Source organism: Parastagonospora nodorum (genome assembly GCF_000146915.1).
Source record: "Parastagonospora nodorum SN15 chromosome Unknown scaffold_30, whole genome shotgun sequence".
Taxonomy (NCBI): Eukaryota; Fungi; Ascomycota; class Dothideomycetes; order Pleosporales; family Phaeosphaeriaceae; genus Parastagonospora; species Parastagonospora nodorum.
The window spans coordinates 274,350-296,834 of record NW_001884578.1 but is presented as its reverse complement, the minus strand read 5'-3'; the positions used below and the strand labels follow the sequence as shown (position 1 = coordinate 296,834).

Genomic DNA, 22,485 nt, shown 5'->3' with positions numbered 1-22,485 from the left:
GCCTTTTCAACAAATTTGTCTTATCAGATAGTGTTGACGAGGGCGCACAAGCGAGATCAGCTCTATCGTACAGTCATACGGCTGCTAGCAGGTGGAGGTGGCGACGATATATCTGGTAATGATCCCCATCCAGCAACACATGAATCGCATCGACATTGCCAGGAAGCAAACAGCACATTACTCATGAACTTTTGGTATTACGTCTTACGCCAACGCTCTAATTGTAAATGAATCGTGGAATCTTTGATTTAAGGAAAAGAGAAGACGCTTTGCTGTCAATGCGAAATGGACAAGAGGACGATGGCCAACACTCGTCTGTACCAAGAGATAGGAAACGGGGTCGCCGACACCACGAAGTATCACCCTCGCGTTAGCAACTCATCTCATCGGAAGGGGTCCCATCTGCACATCGCGCCTTGGTGAAGTTCCAGACATCACCAGAGCAGTCGTCGAGCGTCCTCGTTGCCCGCCACTGGAGCTCTTCTTCTGCCCGTCGAACTTCAGCAACGCAGAAGCCTACGTCGCCAGCTCTTCGGCCAACTTCTCGTGCTGGGATGGTTCTACGTGAAGCCTGCTCCAGGCTGGAAAGCACTTCGCGGACTGTGTGGCCTCTTCCTGTGCCTGCAAGGACATGTTAGAATGTGTTGACCATATGTCATGGTTTGGAAGACTCACCGAGATTGTATGTTCGGAAAGCCGTCTTGATGCGTCCAGCTGCCGATGCTGCCAGTGCAGCAATATGTCCCCTGGCAAGGTCGACCACGTGGATGAAATCTCGCACAGCTGTACCATCTGGGGTGTTCCAATCAGTGCCAAAGATGTCTAGCACTGGTCTGGTTCCTGTAAGAACAGTGGCGATTACAGGGATCAGATTACTTGGTTTCTGGCGAGGGTCTTCACCCAAAATTCCAGACTCGTGGCAGCCAACCTGGTCACAATCAGCCTGTATACTTTGGAACTACGGGAAATTCAACTTACCGGGTTGAAATATCGCAACGCCGTTATGGACCAGGACGGGTCAGATCTCGCAACATCGGCGAGGATGGACTCGCACATGAACTTGGAGCGTCCGTAGGGTGACGTGAGACCCATAACACCAGGTATGACCTGTCGCTCCGACCCATCGCTATCGACAAAAGACTCTGGATGATGCACACAAAGTTCCTCTCGTAGGGGCACCCCGCAGTTGGCACCTTCGCCGTACACCGTCGCTGACGAGGAAAACACGAGGTTTTTTATCCCGAACTGCTCTAATAGAGCCAAAAAGTCTACAAGACCGCAGACATTGTTGCTGTAGTACCGTAACGGCATGCGTATACTCTCTTCGACAGATTTGTACGCCGCGAAATGGATTACACCACTTATTCTTGATGTCCGCTCCAAGGCAGGCGTTTGCGGCTCATCAGCACCCATGTCAATCCCCGAGTCTGTGCGTTGCAGTGTCGCATATGGATTGCGCCTTGCGAATGGCTGTGGTTTGTCGTTCACTGCGTAGGTTGCGTAGCTCGCCAAGACGGTCCGCATGGTGGGGCTGCGGTAGTCAAGCTGTCGAAAATGAAGAGTCGGCATCTGTTTTCCCTCTGCCTTGCAGTGAGCCATAGCAAGAGCTCGAATGCGGCCCAAGACATCCTCGTAAGAGTTGCTCAAGTCGTCAACAACGACAACATTGTATCCTTCCTTGAGCAGCTCCAGCGTGGTGTGCGAACCGATGTAACCAAGGCCACCAACAACCATAATGAACCGAGATGCCGAACTGTTGATATCGAGAGGATCGGCTGCGATATCGTCGTCGAACAAGACTGATCTTTCAGTTCCGGGAGTGTTCAATTCCTCGGGCGTCGCGTTCAATGACAAAGAAAACATTGAAGACGACGGCGACGCAGAGCCTGAGAGTGGAAGAGCTTCCATGGCGGATGTGGAATTTAGAATGAGAAAGATGCGTGCTGGATCTCGTCTGTCGTGTTCAGGACGGTACGTCGAAAAATCTTTATATGCGCTACAGCCTCTTACACCTGAACACATTGTTCTCAATTAGGCAGAACCCGCCCGATGGAAGATTTTGCTGTACCGTCCAATATTGTTTATGCTGCTTGGCACGATCCGGCCTCCTGATCCCGACTCAGTCATCTCCGGAATCTCGTCAAGTCTAGCACTCTCGAATATAGTCACTCATCGCTAACAATCCCTGCTCAATCTACCTAGGATGCCCAACTACGTACCGCGTATGCATCGCACTGCCGCACCCTCCCACACATCATGATGCAGCTACGGGAACCACAGAGAGTTGAACGTGCGTCAGTCGAGATGCTTCTTTCGCCATCCCAATTCAACCATTAAAGCTTGTCTTGTCGGAGCCAATACAGTTTCTGGTTGCCTTCCAACATACGTTGAGCACGCTAGAATCAAGGCCGATTTACCACCGCATTGTGCCTTTGACCTGTTACCCACTTCTGTTTCGCGTCTTCCGGTGGCATATTTGTACCGGTGAGTAAATCGCCGCGACCATATCGGACCATGGCTGGTTCCATACTCGTCCCTCTCTATGTGTACCCCTCTGGTGGCGCATGGGAACCTGTCTTTGCAATGTAGGTGCCGTCCACAACCACAGAAGACCCGATAGTTTCTTGATCTGATCACAAAATAGGGCCACATCATTTCCTCAGGTGCAGTTTACCGCCGTAATCAACGTTCATGACGGACCAGGCTATGGCGCATTGCCGGACCCTGAGTACTCGCACGCCATAACAACTTTAAATGGTTTCAGCAATGTACGCACTGTTGGTTACGTGGCTACCACGTGGTGTGAGAGAGATTTGAGTTCTGCCCTCGACGATGTTGCTGCATATTCCTTCTGGGGCGAGTACCAAGACTCGCTGGCCATTGATGGAATATTCGTCGATGAGACTCCTACACAATACTCCCAGGCTTTTGACTCGTATCTGCAAACTATTGCGCAAGCTGTTCACGCAAGTGACGGGCTAAAGGAGGGCTACATCGGTAGGGTCACTTTCTCATATCGGCGCTGGTGTTGTAGGGGCCGCACGGAAGCCCGATTCCCCAGATCCTTGCAGCAGTTCTGCATGTTGTTGCACCGGTCGTATATGCCAGATCCTGACCTTTGCAGCCACAACGCCTGGTATTGGTATCCATTGCATCGGCAATTGCAGGCGCGCAGGGCTGACATTGTACCACAGTCCATAATCCAGGCGCACTTCCTGACCCACAATTCTTCGGAGACTCCACCTCTCAGGATAATCACTCGCTCAGACCGGATCTGACTGTAGTCTTTGAAGATTCCTACTCGAGTTGGATTGCTCGGCACATCGATCTCACTGATGCTACTAAACGATATGATCGCACAAAGTTGGCAGTCGTCCTTCACTCGGTGCCAGATTTGAGTATTGTTGAAACCACAACTACCTTGAAGGAGCTTCTGTCGGTCGGTCACAGCGTTTGGCTAACAAGCAGTGACAACTACACTAACCTCGATGCGCATTTCTCCGTGCTCCTTGACTGCTTGGTCACCCTGCTGATGTTAACGCGGCGCGAGGCCAATGTTTGCTGCAGTGCAGAATAGGATTCATTACACGTTCATTGAACGTTCTTGGGTTAGCTTGGTGGGAGTTTGTACATGTGGCTTACAATACATGAGTGCTGGCGCTATTGGTGTTGAGTGTCTCATGTTTCCGCCGCTTGATATTGGATTCCTGTCCGCGGTCTTCTGTTCTCGCGCCCATTACACCTCGGTAATGCTACCTTTCGTTGAGAGCGAGCAAGGCAAGGCCGGGCCATAAGTCAAGGGGCCGATGACGAATGTCTATGAGGCAACGATCGTCATCAGGTACAAGGGCTCCCAGGACAGGAACGGACCGGAAGCCCGCCGGGTGATTACAAAAAGAGAACTCCATGGTTACTCAAAGCTAGTGAATGTTCAAGCCGACGAGAAGTCAGCAGCTACATCTGCGATTTTTGCCACTCCACTTCTCAGCTCCATGGTCTTTGGGTCCAATCATGAAGTTTTCCAGTCACACGCTCTGGCGAGCCCGCCGCTTTAGACGGGAGATCTGACGGGAGACGAACCCCTGCACCAACTCCCCGGATTAGAGCGCTAGCTGTTCATGGCGCGCTAAAGCCGCGTGAACACTTTATTTCAACCAAACTTCTCCATCTCGGCGCATCAGTCTTGCAGGCAACATTCTTCCAGCCGCTCCTCCTGGCCTGTGCCATACCGACGCGACGTACATGGTACACAAATGAGTCTTTATATCAATTCTGCAGAACATCGCCGGAATTAGGCCATGGTATGTTTTTATGCACTTCGCAATTAATCATCCAGCACAGTATTGTCCATAATTCTCATACAAAGATCTATAAGACTCTATAGAACATCTGTATCGCTCAGAGGAGGCGGATACGACGGGAGAGATTATCTAAACCCTGAACCTGCGGAATTGGGGAAGCGAAGTTCCAATTACCCAACCGTAGAGTCGCGCCTCGTGCAAGGCTGGCATGTCATCGACCCAATCGGACGGTTCCAAGGTTGACCAATGCTGGGGTAGCTTGGCATGAACCCAATTCTCGTGAATGAATGCTAATTTGATGCTTGTAAGAACGATCTGTTGTACATTCCCTCAGCACACAATTGTAGCAACCCTGCAACAACGTAGTCGCGTTGGAAGGATCTTGTAAAGATACACACATACATTTCGATTGACAAGAGCACGCAAGCGCAGCCTTGTAAGAGGAGCTACGCGGATACGGGATCTTAGGCCAGCCTCACTCGACTGTTGAGATCTTGGTTCAAGATCTGCATGCTTTCGCTTCAACTGCGGAATTTCCCACGAATGCTAGCGCAGGAGAATGCGGGCTAGATCCGTCTCTGGCCGAGGTCATACCGTCAGCACCTACTGACTTGCCAACAACTCTGCATGAAAAAACTTCAATAGTGTACTTGTGTATGCGGGTGCATGCAATGTAGCCTGCCTGTGGAGCCTTTGTCCGGGGTCCAAATCTAGGGGAATCCCCAACATCGCGCTACCACTTCACGATTCCAGCCAATGTGGGGAACACAGGCGGCCAAGTCCGATTGTCCCGACCTTTCCAACCTTCGCGAATGCGGCAGTGCACAGCTGCAGTTCGCGTGGCTCTAAGCTTACGCGATCTCCAGCGTGACGGCTAGTGTTTCTAATCTTAGGATGGTCAATATCAATCACGCAGGTTTGCAGCCTCGCTCAGGCCACTTTCTACGTTTAGATTGTCCGTCACAACACCGGTACAGGTTTGAAACACGACTTGCTGAGATCCACACGCTTTTGGAACTTGACCGTGCGCAGACTAGGATTTTCACAAAGCCAACACTTCGGCCTTCAAACGGTAATATCTGCATACCATGGCTAACCTTGCGCTGAAATCTCTGCAGATGTTTGGAAGCATGAACCTTGACTTCCGCTTGTACCGAATATTTCATACTAGCTCGAGACTTTCGTCCACCGGTGCAGATTGATGGCGGCCGTTCAATAAGCGCTTCTGTCATTCCCGGCACCGAAACCGCAGGAGCCTCTGAACTTTATCCATATTCACCCGGCCGGCAGCGGAAGCTTGGCCCATACGAACTTCCAGGGTGTGTCCCATGGGTCAACATTAGACCCTTCACAGAGAATGTCACGTTAAAGCAATTCGGCCTCAAGGATGTTCGTGCCGGCTGATATCCGTTCGTCTTGGACCGGAATCCCATGGGACGTCTGGCCAGTAAGTAGCGGAGTGTATGCATCATGAGAAGCCGGGAAGCCGGGAAGCCGGTAAGGATCATGCTTTTGGGCATCGACATCTCCAATGCCGATGCTGTGTCACAGTCCCTAAGGTTTGACCCTCAGTCTAGGCGGACGATCCGCGGTACACCATACCGATGTGAGGACTTCGATCAAAAGTAGAGTCCACATTGACTATGCGATGTGAGAGATCGCCCCTTCTCGATGCACCTCGGCCCATCAAGGCTTACACGTTGATAACCTGGCTGACTGAACGACTGCCGCAGAACATGAGACAAGCAGACTTTTCTTGCATCCGCGGGCGCGTTCTTGATTAAGCTGACGACATTATATGAACAAGGCTTGAATGCGTTAAGCATAAATTACCCCGGATCGATGCACCCCGCCATTGTTCGCTTGGGAAAAGTCCTCCACAACCCGAGCAACTACACGGTAATACGGGGATCCTTCGTCACCACCGATTGCATCTTGAAGAAATAGAGGATATCAGCCTCGGCTTCAATGATGTCCATAGGGCTTGCGTAATCCTTATCACCGCATGCACTGTACACTTTTCGTGTAGGTGAGTAGGATCGACTCGCAGATGCCTCAATATGGCATGTGATATCGGCAAACCTGCAACAACCGTCATTGTCAGACACCTTGACGGCATCAGAAGCTGTAGAAAGGGCACTGGCACTGGCACGCAATGCTGTAGGATGTCCTTTTTTCCTGGTATCTCTGTCGTATCCTGCTCCTTGGCTAGTCATGACCACCAGTCGCTTCGTCTATACTCGTCTCTTGCACCCTCCCATCACAGTACTGCACCCACCCGTCAAGATTCATCTTCTTCAAGACGGTGCTGAACCCTCCGCTTCCCTTTGCACTGCAACGTTTGTTTTTGAGGTCTGTACTGAAACCGTTCGACTCCACGCTCTGCCCTAGATCACCGTCACCCGCCGGATACTCGATGTGGAACACTGGCTTTCCAGCATCAATAAACTGATGGAAGCTGTCACATTCATTGTATTGAGCGCATTGTTCATTCACCGAGAAGTCGACGAGCGGCAGGACGGCGGAGATGATGGAGCCGGCATTTTTGAGGCCGAGAGTCAAATTTAGAGGGCGCGCGATCGATGACAAGTATTGCATGTAGTCGATACTGTCGTTTGCCGTAAGGCCCATGCCGTTATTATTTTGCTGTATGACGACTTAGCGAAGAAAGGCAAGGTTGGAGAAATTGAACTCACGTAACCATCGACATTGTCTGGATCCACACCATCGCACTCTTTCTCCTTCGCGAGCTCAATCCGCTTCTTCATGATTGATCGCACATTAGGACTACTGAGCTTCAACCACTTCTCTCCTGGCCAGCCATCTAGGTTGTCACCTAGATCCCCTGATGCAAAGTCCTTTGCGTCCGATCGCCAGTTCTCGTAAGATCCGGCGCTGAAGTAGCATATAACTTTCTTGCCTAGTTTGTGTAACTGTGCAATCGTCGCAGCAGGAGTGTCGAATAGGTCAATGTCGTAAACACTCACATCTGGAGTCACGGAATCGGAGACTACAGGTGGGTGCGACAAGATGATTTGCCAGGTATCATTGACTTTCGGAGTCCACGGAAGCGTGGCATTTGGTGTTGGCAGGGGTGTCAGCGTTGGTCCGCCATCGCCACCGTCGTCGTTGTCGTCGCTATTGCCCAGTGTCAATCCCAAGCCCAGACCCAACGCAAGGCCGAGGACTATGATTAATACGACGGTGCCGATGAGCAGTTTGCGCCGAAGCGACCAGGGCCGCTTTGTCGTGGGTTTGTCCATCAGCAACGTTTGATTTCAGGACGCAAAAAGAGAAAGCCGTATTGCAAAACAATGGAACTATTCAGCACAGCACCGAACATCAACTATAACAGTGCTTGTTGCTTGTATGGCGCTTCTTCGGTGCACGTATCCATCTCCCCAGTCGTGGCTGAGGTTGGGGAAACGCAAGAATCCGAGCGGCTGAGCAGCAGCAAGCGTGCGACGCGCAGGTCTCGCCAAATGAGCCACGCGGGTAAGTACTATGTAGTTCATATAGAGCCGGCTTGTAAAAGCTTAGCCCCTGGATCGAGTCTAGCGTAAAGGCGTGCTACATGGCGGATGTGGCGCACGGAGTATGAGGGTCCGGTTGGGGATTGTGGGGCTGAAGGATCAGGGTGCATCATCAGCGCGACTTTGTCCGGACAGCGAGCTTTTCCACTAGCTCAGATCTGATGCAAGAGAAGCGGAGTGGCTTGTGGATACGACTAGACGAATCTGGAAGGAAGCAGGTATGATGCGGGTTCGTATTGGAAACTCGGGACCTTTCGATCATGTACTGCAGCAAATTCTCGTGTTGGCGAAATCGTCAATCCGACAATCCGGTCGTGTATAGTACCTTATATTGAATCGGTGGCTGTGCGCCCGCATTACCCTTGTGCGCAGCATCGAGCCTAGCCGGGAATAGCGAATCAACCCGGCCATTGTCGATGCGTCGCATGCGGGTTGGAGTTTGCAAAAGGAACGAGCATGTTGGTTGTCCAGCTTAGATGCGGCAGTGAGATTTTGAAGCTTGCAGATACGAGTTTCTCTCGCTGCTAATTTTCTCTCCAAGATCTACATTATGTATAACGAAAAGGAACACCCGCTACCATGATTCTCGCCCCCAAACCAAGATTACCCTATAGCCTATAGGGTGTTGTGAACTTGTAGTTCCTGCTCGCGCCACTCATAGTGACCCACAATGTGAGCGGGTCGCTACCAACCTGCTCCTTCGTGGCGCCAGTGGAAGAAGCGGTAGCGACGGGCACGGTGATCGGAATTGGCGTCTTGCAAGTATTGCCGCCGGCGGTGTAAATATTGATGCTTTCGATGCTAGCACCGTTTGCTGATGTAGTCCAAGTGAGGCTGGGCCTGCACAAGTCACGGGCTTGGCGATTGAGGAAGGTTTGCGCTAGGTCGTCATGCTTGAGGGTCTTCATGGGCCAGGTTGTACTGCAGCGTGTTAGTCAACATCGACCGAGCCTTTGCGGGTCTGAACTTACAGGCGCATCATCTCCGCAGTGACAGTCTCGACCCATGTCATCAGTAGCGAGAACCGATCTCGCTTCCCGTTTACAGTTGTCGTCGGGACATCGTTGACGCGCATGTTCGCTTGGTGGAACATGTATCTGGTTCGCTTGTCAGTACTCGTACAACATGTATCGATAACAATGCACATACGCATCCCAATGCAGTCCGAAGAGGTTGCGTATGGCTGTGTCCCTCACGTTATCCAACAAGTCCGTAAACGTTCCCTTGCCGGCTGAAGTATCAATCCACTCCTGCAGTGTGCAAGCAGGCAGATCGCAATTGTAGTAGATCAGCGTTGCCCACCGCGGCATAATGTTCAAGCCGGCGTATCCATTCCCGGCCACTGTGGTATTGAGGGGCCAGAACGTGTTCGAATTCCGCAGCAGCGGACGTGTGTTGTCTCCAACAACATTGAATATGCCATTGTCCATCCAGCCCTTGATCGCATCTGCGTTATGTAGACCCGTGATGGCAGGGGGAATAATGCCGGAGTCGCTCCAGCGCTTAGCCCCATCGATCCCGTTCTGCTTAAGCCAGGCCCTGTTGAATGCAATCTCCTTGGACGCATCGGTGTAGGTCGCATTAGTCAGATCGGCGTGCGAGCTACATTCGGTTAGAACGTGCGATATTTCAAGATCTAGAGACTCACAAAGTGTGCGAAATATGCGCGAAATTATCGAGGTTGTCCTGGTCAGCGAACCAATTTTGCAACTCGTCAAGCTGAGCACATTCCTGACTCCAGCTATATTTCGCAGGTGCGGAAGGCCAGATGTCTTTTCCTGTTCCAGGTGGCTTCGTGTATTCGGGGCTTCCATCAGGTTGCTCTGCATACTCGATGGCACCTGATGCCATTCCATTGCCAGGGCTACAAACTTGCTCACCCGCGGCCGTGTTTGCTGCTGCTTCGATATCGCCATTTCCGTTGTGACCGATCTCAAGAAAATACTCTGAGCCTTTTGGTAGCCTGGAGTTCAGATCTGCCTGCCAAGTGACGTGAAGATCAAGGTCTTCCGGTTTGCAGCGGTAGTTCTGGCCTTGGGGTCGATACATCGGCGTCTCTAAAAACATGTCGTCCACCTGGGTGCCCAAGTAAATCCTTCGGAAGCCCACAAATAGACCTCGTGTGACCCACGTAATCCATGAATGCTGCACGATGTTGCTTGAGGGAGCCCAATCAAGCGCAAAAGGCATGAACCAAGCCATCTGCTGGCGATCGCCGATCTGATTGATGACTGCAGCTGTTCCAGCAGTGCCAAATTGGGCAATCTCCCAAGCAATGGATGCATTGACAATGGTCGCCGGAGTATGGTAGATGTTTGCAATGCTTATGCCCACATTTCTGCAAGAGAAGTCAGTTCACACCCGCACAGATGGACCCTATGCACATCTCCACTAGTGGAAGGAGCACAGAACTGACTTACGTTTTCAGACCAGCGATGGAAAATGCGCTAGTGTTTGTGAATGTCACAGGCTCATCGTTGACGTTACCACCCAGGCTGCTCACACCGAAGTCTGTGGTAGGGAACACGTCAAGGCGAACCATGCGGACTCCAAAGGCGCTTTGGTAGGCATAGAGATCGTTCCATTGCCTTCTGGTAAGCGCACTGTAGTATGAAGTATCATAGTTGTATCCGACTTCGCTAATAGTGACAATGCCTCCGTAATTGCCATGTGTCGCGGAAGAGTTGAGCACAGGCAGGTTCGATATCCCAGCCTGTGGAACAGTCAAGATTTCAAAGGGGATGCCATAGCCTCGTAATCCAGCTGCTGCGCCGTTCTCCGCTGATGTTGTGTCGCGTGCGATGATTAAAACAGTGCCTGAAATGGTAGCGCTTCCAATATATGCAGAAGCGCCCTGCAAGAAGAGAAGGATGAACGAGAGAGCGCAAAAGCGCAACAAAGAGTGACACGACGACGCCATTGCGAGACGATGAAGTGAACAGCGTGAGGTTTAAACTTTTTGGGGAACCTAGCACCCTTAATAAAGATAGTCTCGGCAGAAGTACTAAGTCGTCTAATGGGCCATTGAGGAGAGATTGGTCCAGACGCAGCATAGACAGCCACCCAAACTATCGATTTTCTCGCAGTGAAGTCTCGATCCGCCATGCTCGAGTTGAGATCTCCATGCTATAGGGCATACAGCGATGTGTTCTCCAAGAACTGTGTTATTGCCGGGCCTCAGTGTCACAAAACATACGTAATCCTGTAGCATAGACAAACTCTATGGTCCAGATATACGTACAGACACAGGGGTCTTGGCGGATAATCGATCCTGAACAGCCGTAGAATAGAGCAGGTTGCCACGTGAGAGGAGTTACCGTTCAGGCGACAGCAGCCACAACCAAGTGTCGAAGCTGTTATGCGGAGCTAAATGCAAGGGTCCCCGGTATGAGACCGAAGGATGGGAGCAGCATGCATGTAGTAAGCGGCGCCACCTCTACAGTGAAGGCCAGCGCTACGATTTACGCCATCCTGCTAAAGACACGGAAAGCGAGAAGGATGAAGATATTGGGGACGACGCGTCCGGTGTTTTACAGCCAGCGTCTCCACCAGCACGCGCGCACATGCATTCTGCGCAGATTGAGCCGTGAATTGCGGCCCCAGTAATCATCTGCAGCAGGTGCATTGCATCATGCTGGTCTCGGAGACAAAGATGCGAGAGCTGCCGAATAGATGAGCGTGTATATTAACGATGAAGTCTTGGACAGTTAGGCTAAAGAGCGATGCCGGAACATGAGTTAAACCGGCGATGATGTGCAAGCTCGAGCCAAGCGCTAGCGGATGCCTGTCACTTCAGCCTCTGCCGCACCGCCGTTCCTTCACCAGTCGCGGCGCGTCAACGTGCCATCTTGTCCGCAGACCTCACCACGTTGCTCAGATCCATATGATGCCCGTACTGGGGCCCCGCATTTGTTGTCCGCTGTTCGAAATAGATGGAACCGGCCGCCGCGCGTTGCCCTTCATGAACGTGCTTGTCAGGGTCCGGCCGAATGGCATTCTTTGCAGCCAGTGCTCGCTGATGACTGCCGCGCTCCTACCTGTCGTGCCGGCCAAGAGTCGTATTGCATACTTCTGGAAGCCTAATTGCTCTTCTACTGTCGTGGATGACCCTGCGATGGTGGAGCCCTTCTTTCTGGGCACCTTCACCAATTGTGCTAACGCCATCTGCAGATCACCAGCTAATACATGTTATTAATACACAGAGGCAGATTTTGTGCATCGTCCGGCTTCGAAGCTTAGCTGTCTTCAACCGAGGAAATCCTTACATATGCTATAGCCCTGCGTATTATTGAGATCCCCGATTTTTCTTGCGAATTGTTAGTCCCAACGATTGCGGTGGCATCATGGATGTCATGTTAGAGTGAGCTCTTAACTGCTTTGTACATTGTTTACCCAACCCATGGAGCGATATCCGACGCGAGGCTCACGTCCACCAGTTGTCATTCAGTGTTCAATTCCGTGGGATAGCACTGTCTTGGTTGTCGGTAACACACAGCAGTAATGGTGAAGCAGGGGTTGGTCGAACCCGGGTTTCTGGGCATCAAGGCCTTTCCGAATGGCCTCCCTACCTTTCGAACCTGGTGGGAATGGACGCTGGTAGCCATTGTTGCGGTCAGCGTGGCACTTGGCCTGTTCGCATGTCTCTGGTATTCATACCGTTCGATTCGAGGCCTTTTCAAGGTAAGGGCAGATGACGAGAAGTCATTACACGTTGCTAACAAACCGCGTCTTACAGGTGAACGAAGACGAACATTCTTTACCACGGTCGGTCCAGGAACGAATCCATCTCCTCTCGCGGAGCGCAAGCGGCGTCCACAAGAAGCATACAACCCTATCGAAACCTTCCTCGTTCGGTGTATATCTAGGCTCGATCAATAACCCGATCACAGAGGAGGAATCCCAGACGCTTTCACAATGGGACTCTGTCGTCTTGGATTATTGCAAGCCTGGCGTTCTTGAGGCCGTCAATGATGAAAACGTTCCTCTTGGGCCTCACATCATCGCGCGGCTCGATCTGCAGCAGGTTCTGGGCTTCAAAATCACCAATACCGAGCTCGAACTATCGCGGGTCGTGTACATTATCTCGAAACTCGTTCGCCAAACCTTGCGACAGCCAGACCAGCGGAGATATTTCACAGGTGTCGTCGTAGCCGGTTGGCAGGAACGTCTTTCGACACCACTGCTTAATGGCGTTGCCAAATTGCTCACTGCCTACGGCCTAGATGTGTACCTTGAGGTTGGCCCTCCGGAATTTCTCGAAGGTGCAGGGAAGCTAGACATCGGTCTTTTCTCTGGTGTCATTGTTCGAAATGGCACAATCATGTCAAATGGAGAGCGTCGAGACTACTTCGAAATGGACAAGATGAAGACCACGACAAAAGCTTTCGTGTCGCAAGCCTGTCAACGACCATTTTTTACCATGATGTGGGACACCATAGATGACGAGGCTGATCTGTCGCACGCTGTCGTGAGAAGAGCGCACATGTGGTGCAATTATCATGGTGCCATTCCATATTTCACACGTCTACGAGCTCTGACTAGCATTTACGACATAAGATCCTGCGAAGAGCCACTGGCTGCCTTCCAATGGCTCAAGACCCGGAGAGTCATGAATGTGCATGAGAAATATCGCACCTGTCGCACCGTAAGTAGGGACCTCTCATCGAATGATAACACGCATCTGACATGAACCTAGCTCTCGCCGGACTTCTCGAGCATCATCGATGACTATCTACCCCTGCAATCCATCTTTCCAGTACTCGGTGACACTCTTGCCGGACTAGATGGGGTCGAATTCGACGACGATGATTCCTCAAGTACATCGACGCTTACTGTGCGATATCCTGAGATCGACGAGAATGGAGCCGTACTTGGTTCGGCGCCACTGTCACCTACGTCTCCTGGATTGGACTGGACTCTGGCCCTGGAAAAGCGCACGGACAATCCTCTTTCATGCTCTTCTACTGGTACTGCGTACGGCCCTCTAGGTTGCTTTCCAATCGGCTTCAATGCCTCAAGACAAGACTTCGATCATGTGCTCAAGTCACAACGACGACTGCGTAGTCTGAAGCTACTCAGTAGGGTGTCCACAAAACAACTACATGCTGCCGCGAGCACCCTTAAACACTATACTGGCAGCAACAGTGATCTTCTCGGAACAATCCCTACCATGAAACAAGCTATTGCAAGCCTCGCCGAGGCTCTTTCGAATTCAACGGACGAAGTAGATGATCCGTACCAGCTGCAAGTATATACTGGATTGGACTCTGGATTTCACACCCCGAGCGGCGCACAATTCTGGGCAGTCTGGGAACTCGAATCCCGCACAACAAACATGCTAATATACATTTCAAAGTCGGTTCAGGATGTCACGGGTGCACTTCTTCACACACACTTGAGTCGGCTCGGTTTCTCTAGGTATCACTGCTTTTTGGCAGAGTATGGCTTGTATGAACTTCAAAACAATCCAGTACCTTCCTCGGGTCTCCCTCAACGTTTTCAGCAGGACATCGAGCTCCTATCGTCTACCGATCTTCTGCTTTATATACAGCACCTAGAATACTCCGAGTGGGACAAGGATTGCAACATGCTTGCATCATTGCGGAAGCAGTGCGAAGCGCAGCTCATTGAAGTACCGACATACAACCAGTTTAAAAGGATCAGTAATATGGACTTTATAAGTGGCACTATCACCGATGAGCACCTGGTGAACGCCAAACTCAAATGGTATCGGCTTTGCGAGCTACCTACGATCAACCGTCACGATGCGCTCAATCTGTTCAGACACGTCGCAGAGACTTTCGAAGACATGTTATGGCGGCGCGATCACGAGAAACTTGACGCAATCACTGCTGCTATTGAAAATTTGACGAGTGAGACTACGATGGACTCGTTCACAGATTTCGTGTTGTTCTGCATCTTTTGCGCAGCAAGAAAAGCAGGCTTTGAAGAGGTGTATATTGAAGTGTCGGACAGGAATCCCCTATTCAACCAGTACACCGACCAAAGTGCGGCCTTCGCAGAGCTCTTCGCTTTGGGTTCTCGCTGCGAGGCGTACTTTGACATCAAGCCTAGCGATATTGGAATGTTACTGTCTAAGAAGCACAGGGACTACTATAACCAGAGCGAACACCAGCCTCCTATGTGGATTTTTAACGCCCCTTCGTTCGCTTCTGCTTACGCTGCAGCTCAAACTGATATCGACCCGGAGCAAAAGGCATCAGTGATGCCCGCATTCCGTCGATTTACATTCCTCAGCGTCTTCGCAATTCCTGCTCTCGTTGGTAAGCTTACGCTGTATACTATGACTACATGATCTAAATGAAAGCTCGCAGATATCGTTCTTCTCTCTACGACTGGACACGGCCTTTATCTCAGCACGGCCATGACGTTACATCAGCAAAAGTACGCCACCCTGGCTTTGATGTGCTCTCTACTACTTTCAGGTGCCATTGGAACGTGGATCTCCATCGGCGGTACTTACTACCTAATCTCCATGGCGTTTTCGGCCGCGAACATGTTCGTCCTCACGCGTTTGGTCGGCGGTCTAGCATTTACTCTTGCAGGCTGCCTTGTTGGCTTCGTCGTCATTGCCGCGGTGGAATCAGCTGAATTTGCTGCCATATTCTTTGTCTATCTATTCGGGCTTACGGCATATCTTACTGTCCTGGCAGTGCTGTCGACGTATCAAATCCCAGGATCGAGCTTTCTGAACGGTCGCAGAATCATCATCATGGTGGTCCCCACCCTGACGGTCTCGCCTCTTCTAACCATTTTCATCGAGGGCTACGATATCTACATCTACCCATGCGTACTTTATATCTTCGTATCATTGCTCATTCTGGGCACACGACATGTCGCCACTCAATGGGTCACCTGGTATCACAACATCAAGACTCTGAACGATGCTGACGTGAAGGACTGGTACGTGCAAAGGCACAAACAGCTTCAAAGCCAAGTCAAAACCGCTGCAACCAGAAGTAGGTCCTCGTAAGCCTGTTTATTTAGCGCTTGTACTGACATACGGCAGCCATTGGCGCTAAGAATGTGCAAGAGACGACAGTCACTGTCAGCGACTCACTCGCGCCTTCTAACAATGCTTCATCCGAAGAGCCCGAAGTCTTCCATGGACTCAGTGAGCCAGCCATCCTCGCGCTTTGTCGCAAAGAGCTGTACGATGCCGTGACGAAGGAGAAGGGACGCTACTTTTGGCAAAGGCCTACCAAGGACAATTTTGTGAAGCGCCTCGCAGATTGTTGGGACTCAACGCTCTTCTTACTTGACTGGTACTGCCGTATTACAGACACAAAAAGGCCCATTCCATATAGCTCCACGTGGAATCTGGAGACCCAGGTTGCACTCGAAAGTATGCAGCAGTCACAAAAGGGAATTAAGCTGCACAATTCTTTCATCCACTGGCGTAATGCTGGCGACGAGATCTATTGCGGAATTCTTTACTTCATTGTGGCTCTGATGGATCGCTGGATTGACTTGGTGCATGGCCGACTCCAGAATCTCAACACGGAAACGAATACCACCCTTCGCCTGTCTGTTGGCTTCGGCCTCGCTTACTATCTGATTGGAGCAGTTCTACTCGACTACAAAGCCCAACATCTTCACACACTTTCCGAGCAAATGTCACCAGTCTCCATTGAAGACGTTGACCAAATCAAGAAGGCAAAAGCCAACGACCAAAAGTTCAGGCGTCACCTCTATTTCAACACACTATGCCGCTTCATTGGCGTGCATGTCTGGGCGCTGGCATTATGTGCGACACTCATCTGGATATTTAACGGTACAAGCATCGGGCTAATCATGTTCCTCGCCTACATGGGTGCCTATACAGGCTTGCTCCTCTACCAGTACAACAAGATCTTCTCGGGTCCGCATGCACTCATGCCACTACTGGTTGCTGTTGTTATCGGTTTCACTCTTGGCAACATTCTCATGGAAGTTATGCAGGAGGAATTCTTATACGACAAGGTGATTGCTTTGGCGGTGACAACCTGGACTGCCGCGATACTGTCGTTTCGCACAGCAAAACTGGGTTTGCCGGAAACTTTCGATGTTCTGTTGTGGTTATCTGAGACTATGAGTAGTCTCCGACCAAAAAAGCCGTCCTTGGATTCAACCGAGTCCGTCAATACCAGTGGCTTACGTCCAACTTCCCAGGCGCATTGCCCAAGCGACGAAAAATACCATGCATATACTGGTGCTGGGTCAAATCCGGAGTTCAGCCAGAGCGAATTGCAAGCATTCTGCGACAAACTCAGGGCCGCACCAAAGGAAAACCGCTACCGTATCATGCCGACCGGGCACCCAGGCGACCAAATCACAGCCATGCTATTGTCATGCACCCACGACAACCTTAGTCGTCTGGCGCTGCAAGCTTTCCCTTCCATGCCTTTTCTGGTACAAAGACTCGTGCTGGCCTGGAAGAACGACCTCGTCAAGCTCTTCATTGTCCCCATACAATCTGTTTCAGAGACCAATACCGACATAAGAGCAATCTCACACTTTGAAAACGGTCGCCTGACCCTTTACATTGCTTCGGACTCACGCAATTCTGCTTCTGCTCAGATGAATGTCAGTAGCAACTGTATGGCTATCGCGGAGACGTTGTTGCATGCATGCTCAGAAACCATGTTCCATGTGCCTCATTACCAGGCCGAAATCACCGAATCTCTGCTCGCCTGTCGCCCCACTAGCCAGCAGTTTTATCCCGTCTCGGAGTGTAGCAAACGCTCAATGCCTGCACTCGTGTCGAGCGCTGAAGCACATGTATTTGAAGCAGCGTGTCGCAGAGAACTGCTCCGCAATCTCTGTCTTGGGTTTGACTGCGACACGCAATGGGACACCTTGCCTCTGGATATTCGTCGACTTTTCTTGCGAAGATGCGTTGGCGCTCGAGGTCCTTTCACAAATACTGAAATGTCTTGGATCAATGCCAATATTGCCGCGGAAGAGTCTTGTACAATTCTGTCAAGAGTTGCGCGCTACGATCTTGGTGCTTACCTCGCTGTCAGCAAGTCTAGTTACTTTCAGTGTCGCGGCGATCAAGCTCTCAACGAAAAAGAGTACCGACAACTGACCGCCGATATCCAAGATTCGTACCATCCTGTACTCAATCGCTCGGCCGTGTCTCTGTTCGCTCTGTTCACAGAGTATATCAGGTTGCCGCTAGCGTATATTTACCATTCAATTGGAACTTGGGTCAAGTTTTTCGTCCTCGCGTGCATGGCCGATCCAGAGTTCCAACGCGAGCTCAACGGAGCCTTGTCTCGAACACCACGTGTCATCGCTAAACCAACGACGTTCCTTCTTACTGGTCTCTGGATTTACAGTCGAGCCGCCATGTCAGTAGCCCTGCCGTTCTTCCTTTACCATCGCCGAAAAGACATAGCCGGTCTTGCTGGCACTGTCAAAGGTAGTCTTATCGTGCAAAAGAAGCATAGATTGGTCATTCAAAGCTACGGCGACACAGAGACCGCCTTTGTCCATACTCTCGAAGATGGAAACTTCAAGCTGGTGTTCTATCAGGGCACACCAGAACAGGAACCAACCTGGGGCCAAACAAGAGTCACTCGCTATAACAAAGACATGCAGATCACACATCGAGAGGAGTACAAGAATGGGAAAGTTTTGAATGCGTATACCTACGAATATGCATCGAAACGAGCTAGCCGCCTTATCAAGCTCTCGAAAGTCAAGAATAGCAGAATTCCTACGAGCAGAATTTGTACTGCCGGAGATGACGAGCGAGCCAAGGTTCAGTACAACCACAAAGGCCATCTCGAGTCTGGAAGCTACATCAGCCATGGGAACTTGGTTCGTTTCAAGTATCACTATCGTAAGAATGCCAAGTACGATGATGAACTTTTGCGGGCAGAGTTCGTGTTGCCACATATGTCGGCCAACGTCAGTTGGTGTGCGCCACCAGTTCGTCATGCTGAGAAGATGGAACGTTGGATCCCGACGCCGCGCGTCCTCGAGGCGACATTTGTTCAAGGTGCCGACGTTTACGAATGCACTTGGCTGTACGACCACAAATTTCACCCAACCATTACTACTAAGCTCAATGGATCCTCCGTCGAAACTCCGGATATGATACGTCACGACTGGTTGGGTGTGCTGAAAAAGCCCACGCGCTGCACATTCACGGATGAGAATCCACTATTAGCTTTCAAAGCACCTACGTCAAGCTTCGTGAGCCGACTCCTGCGAACGAACATCAAACAACAAGAGATTTCTACATCAAGAGCACGTTCGCATTTGTGGAAGGCTTGGAAGAAGCGAAATGACTTGGACGGTGTGGTCATTCGCTGGGTCGATGAGGAGCTTATTCGCAAAGAAGCATTGCTCCGACCATATTGGCGGCGCCGCGATCGTGGCAGCTTGTTGAAAGCTGAAGACTACCTTGCGTTGCACGCTGATGCGATCATGGCAAGCTCTGACTTGACCAGTGACATCAGTGCTTGGACACCACTCGCCATCCGTATGAGCGACCTCTTCAGCTTTGGGCAGGGCGGCGATGCCGTCATATTTACGCGAACAAAGACGTTACAGCGAGACACGGATGAGAACCTGCATGTAATCGCTGTTGACACTGGTACTTGGCCGAACGAGGGTGGAGGTGTCTCTGCCTGCCGTCGCGATCTCATTAACAACTTGCGGACCATCAAATGGCACATGGTCGTCGAGTCGGCGAACGACTTCGGCTTACCCAAGCACCAGACAGAGGAGAACGTGGAGTCCCTCAAGGTCATCCCGTTGTGGGGTCTTGACTTTATGCACCCAAGCCATGGCATGTTCACCAACAAGCTTGACAGCGAGGTTGACCACCTTGTGAAAGAAGCCACGATCACCGATATCAAGGTAAATTTCATACCAACATTGACAGCGCTTGTGCGTGGTGCGCGTGCCATCAACATGACCTCGGCAGATGTTAAGCAAGCTACGCGAGCCTTGGTGAACCTCAATACGTACTTCGAAGACTCACGCCACTGGAAGGAGGTTTGGACAAGCGACATCGTGAAAGATACCTGGAGGAAGCTTTGGCTAGCAGAAGACATGCCCAACGCACAACCAGCATCGGAGTGGTTCCGCACAGAGCTGCCAACGCTAGGTCACTTCGATATGGCACTAGAGTTATGGTTTAGATGTAAGTCATGGCGGTCGTGCTGAAAGCAAGCTAACTTTGCTAGACCTCTTCATATTCTCGATCCCTATACCAGATAAGATACCAAGTGTCTTCCAGGCTTCTCATCACAGTGTTTCCGCTTCGTATGGAATCGTGTGCAAGATTAAACGGAACTGCACACTGCAGATCTGGGATCACGCAATTTCATGGCGAGAGACTAACCTTTACCTCTCTTCTGCAATGTGTACTCTTCCGCCATTCATTCGTAATTCTCTCCTTGGTCTGATGAAGATGACATCCTGTCTGATTCTACATCATGCCGATCAAATTCTACCATGTGCAGGTATGTTTTGAAGAACTTCAGATTGTGAACCATCGACTAACTTGGCGGGTAGACTTCTTCAACCCAGGGTGGGAGGTGGAAATTGGTAGCTCCAAAGGTCAGCTGACTCACCGAAATGTATTCAAGAGGAAGGTTGATCCTATCGTGAACGGCATCACCGACATGCAGAAGTTCTCTCCTGTCACCGACATCAAAACCAAAAGTCCAACCGTAACAATGCTTTCGCATGTCTGGTTTGCCAAAGACATTAAGACTGCACTCCTGGCCGCGGACATCATCTCCAACGAGTGGGGTTTCAAGGATTACAAGCTTGACATATATGGGGCACTCAACAAGTCCCCGGTATATTCTTCAGAATGTCAGGAGATACTCGCTTGCAAAGGTCTCGGCACCAGCGTTGCGTTGAAAGGAACCGCAGACCCTGCAATGGTGCTGGCAAACACATGGCTCTTCCTAAACTCATCAGTATCAGAGGGATTGCCGCTTGCCCTTGGTGAAGCTGCCTTGACTGGCGCTCCTGTGGTATGCACAGACGTTGGTGCGTCACTACGAGTACTTACCGACCCGGATGACGGAAAGCGTTACAGTGAGGTGGTGGCGCCGAACGATGCCTACGGTTTGGCACGCGCCCAAATAAATCTACTGGCCATGCTTGACGAATGGGCGCAGTATGCTGATGACGGCGGTGCACCAGCGCCCGTGCTACCGCACAAGCCAACACCACGAGATGTGGAGATCATCACTCGCCGCATGTATGACAAGACCGAGCAGCGTCGCAAGCTTGGAATGATGGCACGATCCATCGTCCAAAAGTCCTTTGGTGGAGAACGGTATCTACGTGAACACGAACAAATGCTCTGGATCGGCAAAGCCTGCTACGAGATGCTTGGTCTGGAAAAGCTCACTCCACCTCCCAGGAATCCTGCGCGTGTTCTCTCGCTCCGTAAACGCACCCGACAGCAGACGGACACTGCATCTAGTAACATCATCGACACGCAACTGGAAAAGATGCAACACCCGCGGCGTCCGTTTGCTGAACGGCATCACTCGAACGCGACATCATTCTCCTCAGTATACATTGATCCACCGTCAGGCTCTTCGACATACTCCGACCCTATCTGGGAGCAGGAACAGTGGGACCTCGATCCAGGAACCGCAGGGTCATCGTTCATGTACGCTCGATCCGATAAGAGCGAAGATTCTTGGACTGCAGTCGGGCCGCCCATTGCCAGGCCGCTGAAAGCACATTCACGCAACTCGACGACTGCTATCATGACTCCTTCACCGGCTACCAAAGGAAAACGTCCCTCACAGCACGGCGATGAAGTAGACTTTATCTCTAGGGGTGAGCGAACTACCCCGAAACCAGACCCGCGTCGCTCAGTCTTGATAAGACAAAGCTTGGCCATGCCCGAGAGTGGACGAAGTAGCCTGCGGGCGAGGAGCCATTTGAACGAGGTGGAGATTGCAGAGTATGGCAATGTAGATGGGAGACTGTAAGGCTCAAGTATGAAATGAGGTGTGTGATGATGGAGGTGACGGGTTCCTTGCATATATACCCGAACGCTCGTTTGCATAACATAGACATCACATTGGGAGGCGTTACGGGTATTTCACAGCTTTTCCATCACTATTTTTCTTTCTCACCCCTGTTCGATGAACATACGAATATTGAATAGCGAGAGCATGACTGGGAAAATAGTGATACGTATCATCATGAATGTATTGCGCAATCCTACAACAAACTTGCAGCTCGTAGAATACTTTTAATCATATTATACAACTCAGATTGCGCGTGGCTGTGTCATACAAAGATTTGTTGTCCTTGAATGACGGATCGTAAAAGGTGACAGACCTCCAGCAGACTGCCTCTGAGATGCGATAGTAACTTGTACGCCTCCAGGAACCTATAAGACATGGAGTCTGATTTAGACTTCGGGTTAGTCTTGAGGCAATATTGCATGATATGAGGGTGCAAAACATCTAACAGAAGGAGGTAAGGGAGGCGAGAGATTCTATAATTTTGTAAGACCTAGAAGGGTCAAGTGTGATTTCATTGGTCACCAACCATATTGTCACGTATTGAAACATCAGCGCAAGACAATTGTCCATTAGGACCTATGTCCCTGCGGCATGCCGCCCCATGTCTAAATGGAGGCCGGCCATGCC

At 50.9% G+C, this 22,485-nt stretch overlaps 7 protein-coding genes across 7 annotated transcripts; 3 read left to right on the top strand and 4 right to left on the bottom strand.

Annotated features, from left to right (window-relative positions):
* Positions 1-232: 232 nt before the first annotated feature.
* On the bottom strand, positions 233-1,908 carry SNOG_14228 (hypothetical protein; the record flags this gene model as incomplete). The annotated part of the gene is made up of 3 exons (XM_001804372.1): positions 233-621; positions 676-928; positions 979-1,908. 3 exons carry the CDS (start codon positions 1,906-1,908, stop codon positions 371-373), a joined length of 1,434 nt encoding a protein of 477 aa, XP_001804424.1. The 3' UTR covers positions 233-370.
* A 606-nt stretch (positions 1,909-2,514) lies between these two features.
* Positions 2,515-3,278, top strand: SNOG_14227 (hypothetical protein; the record flags this gene model as incomplete). The annotated part of the gene is made up of 2 exons (XM_001804371.1): positions 2,515-2,585; positions 2,645-3,278. The coding sequence occupies 2 exons, from the start codon at positions 2,515-2,517 to the stop codon at positions 3,276-3,278; spliced, it is 705 nt and encodes a 234-aa protein (XP_001804423.1).
* Positions 3,279-6,509: 3,231 nt separating this feature from the next.
* On the bottom strand, positions 6,510-7,564 carry SNOG_14226 (hypothetical protein; the record flags this gene model as incomplete). The annotated part of the gene is made up of 2 exons (XM_001804370.1): positions 6,510-6,947; positions 6,998-7,564. 2 exons carry the CDS (start codon positions 7,562-7,564, stop codon positions 6,510-6,512), a joined length of 1,005 nt encoding a protein of 334 aa, XP_001804422.1.
* A 51-nt stretch (positions 7,565-7,615) lies between these two features.
* Positions 7,616-7,864, top strand: SNOG_14225 (hypothetical protein; the record flags this gene model as incomplete). Its single annotated transcript, XM_001804369.1, has 2 exons — positions 7,616-7,796; positions 7,821-7,864. The coding sequence occupies 2 exons, from the start codon at positions 7,616-7,618 to the stop codon at positions 7,862-7,864; spliced, it is 225 nt and encodes a 74-aa protein (XP_001804421.1).
* A 464-nt stretch (positions 7,865-8,328) lies between these two features.
* On the bottom strand, positions 8,329-10,754 carry SNOG_14224 (hypothetical protein; the record flags this gene model as incomplete). The annotated part of the gene is made up of 5 exons (XM_001804368.1): positions 8,329-8,755; positions 8,806-8,931; positions 8,984-9,436; positions 9,483-10,172; positions 10,255-10,754. 5 exons carry the CDS (start codon positions 10,752-10,754, stop codon positions 8,443-8,445), a joined length of 2,082 nt encoding a protein of 693 aa, XP_001804420.1. The 3' UTR covers positions 8,329-8,442.
* A 953-nt stretch (positions 10,755-11,707) lies between these two features.
* Positions 11,708-12,219, bottom strand: SNOG_14223 (hypothetical protein; the record flags this gene model as incomplete). The annotated part of the gene is made up of 2 exons (XM_001804367.1): positions 11,708-11,998; positions 12,208-12,219. The coding sequence occupies 2 exons, from the start codon at positions 12,217-12,219 to the stop codon at positions 11,708-11,710; spliced, it is 303 nt and encodes a 100-aa protein (XP_001804419.1).
* A 115-nt stretch (positions 12,220-12,334) lies between these two features.
* SNOG_14222 (hypothetical protein) lies at positions 12,335-21,816 on the top strand (the record flags this gene model as incomplete). The annotated part of the gene is made up of 7 exons (XM_001804366.1): positions 12,335-12,569; positions 12,700-13,478; positions 13,530-15,117; positions 15,280-15,813; positions 15,864-16,816; positions 17,006-19,994; positions 20,369-21,816. 7 exons carry the CDS (start codon positions 12,335-12,337, stop codon positions 21,814-21,816), a joined length of 8,526 nt encoding a protein of 2,841 aa, XP_001804418.1.
* Positions 21,817-22,485: the final 669 nt, after the last annotated feature.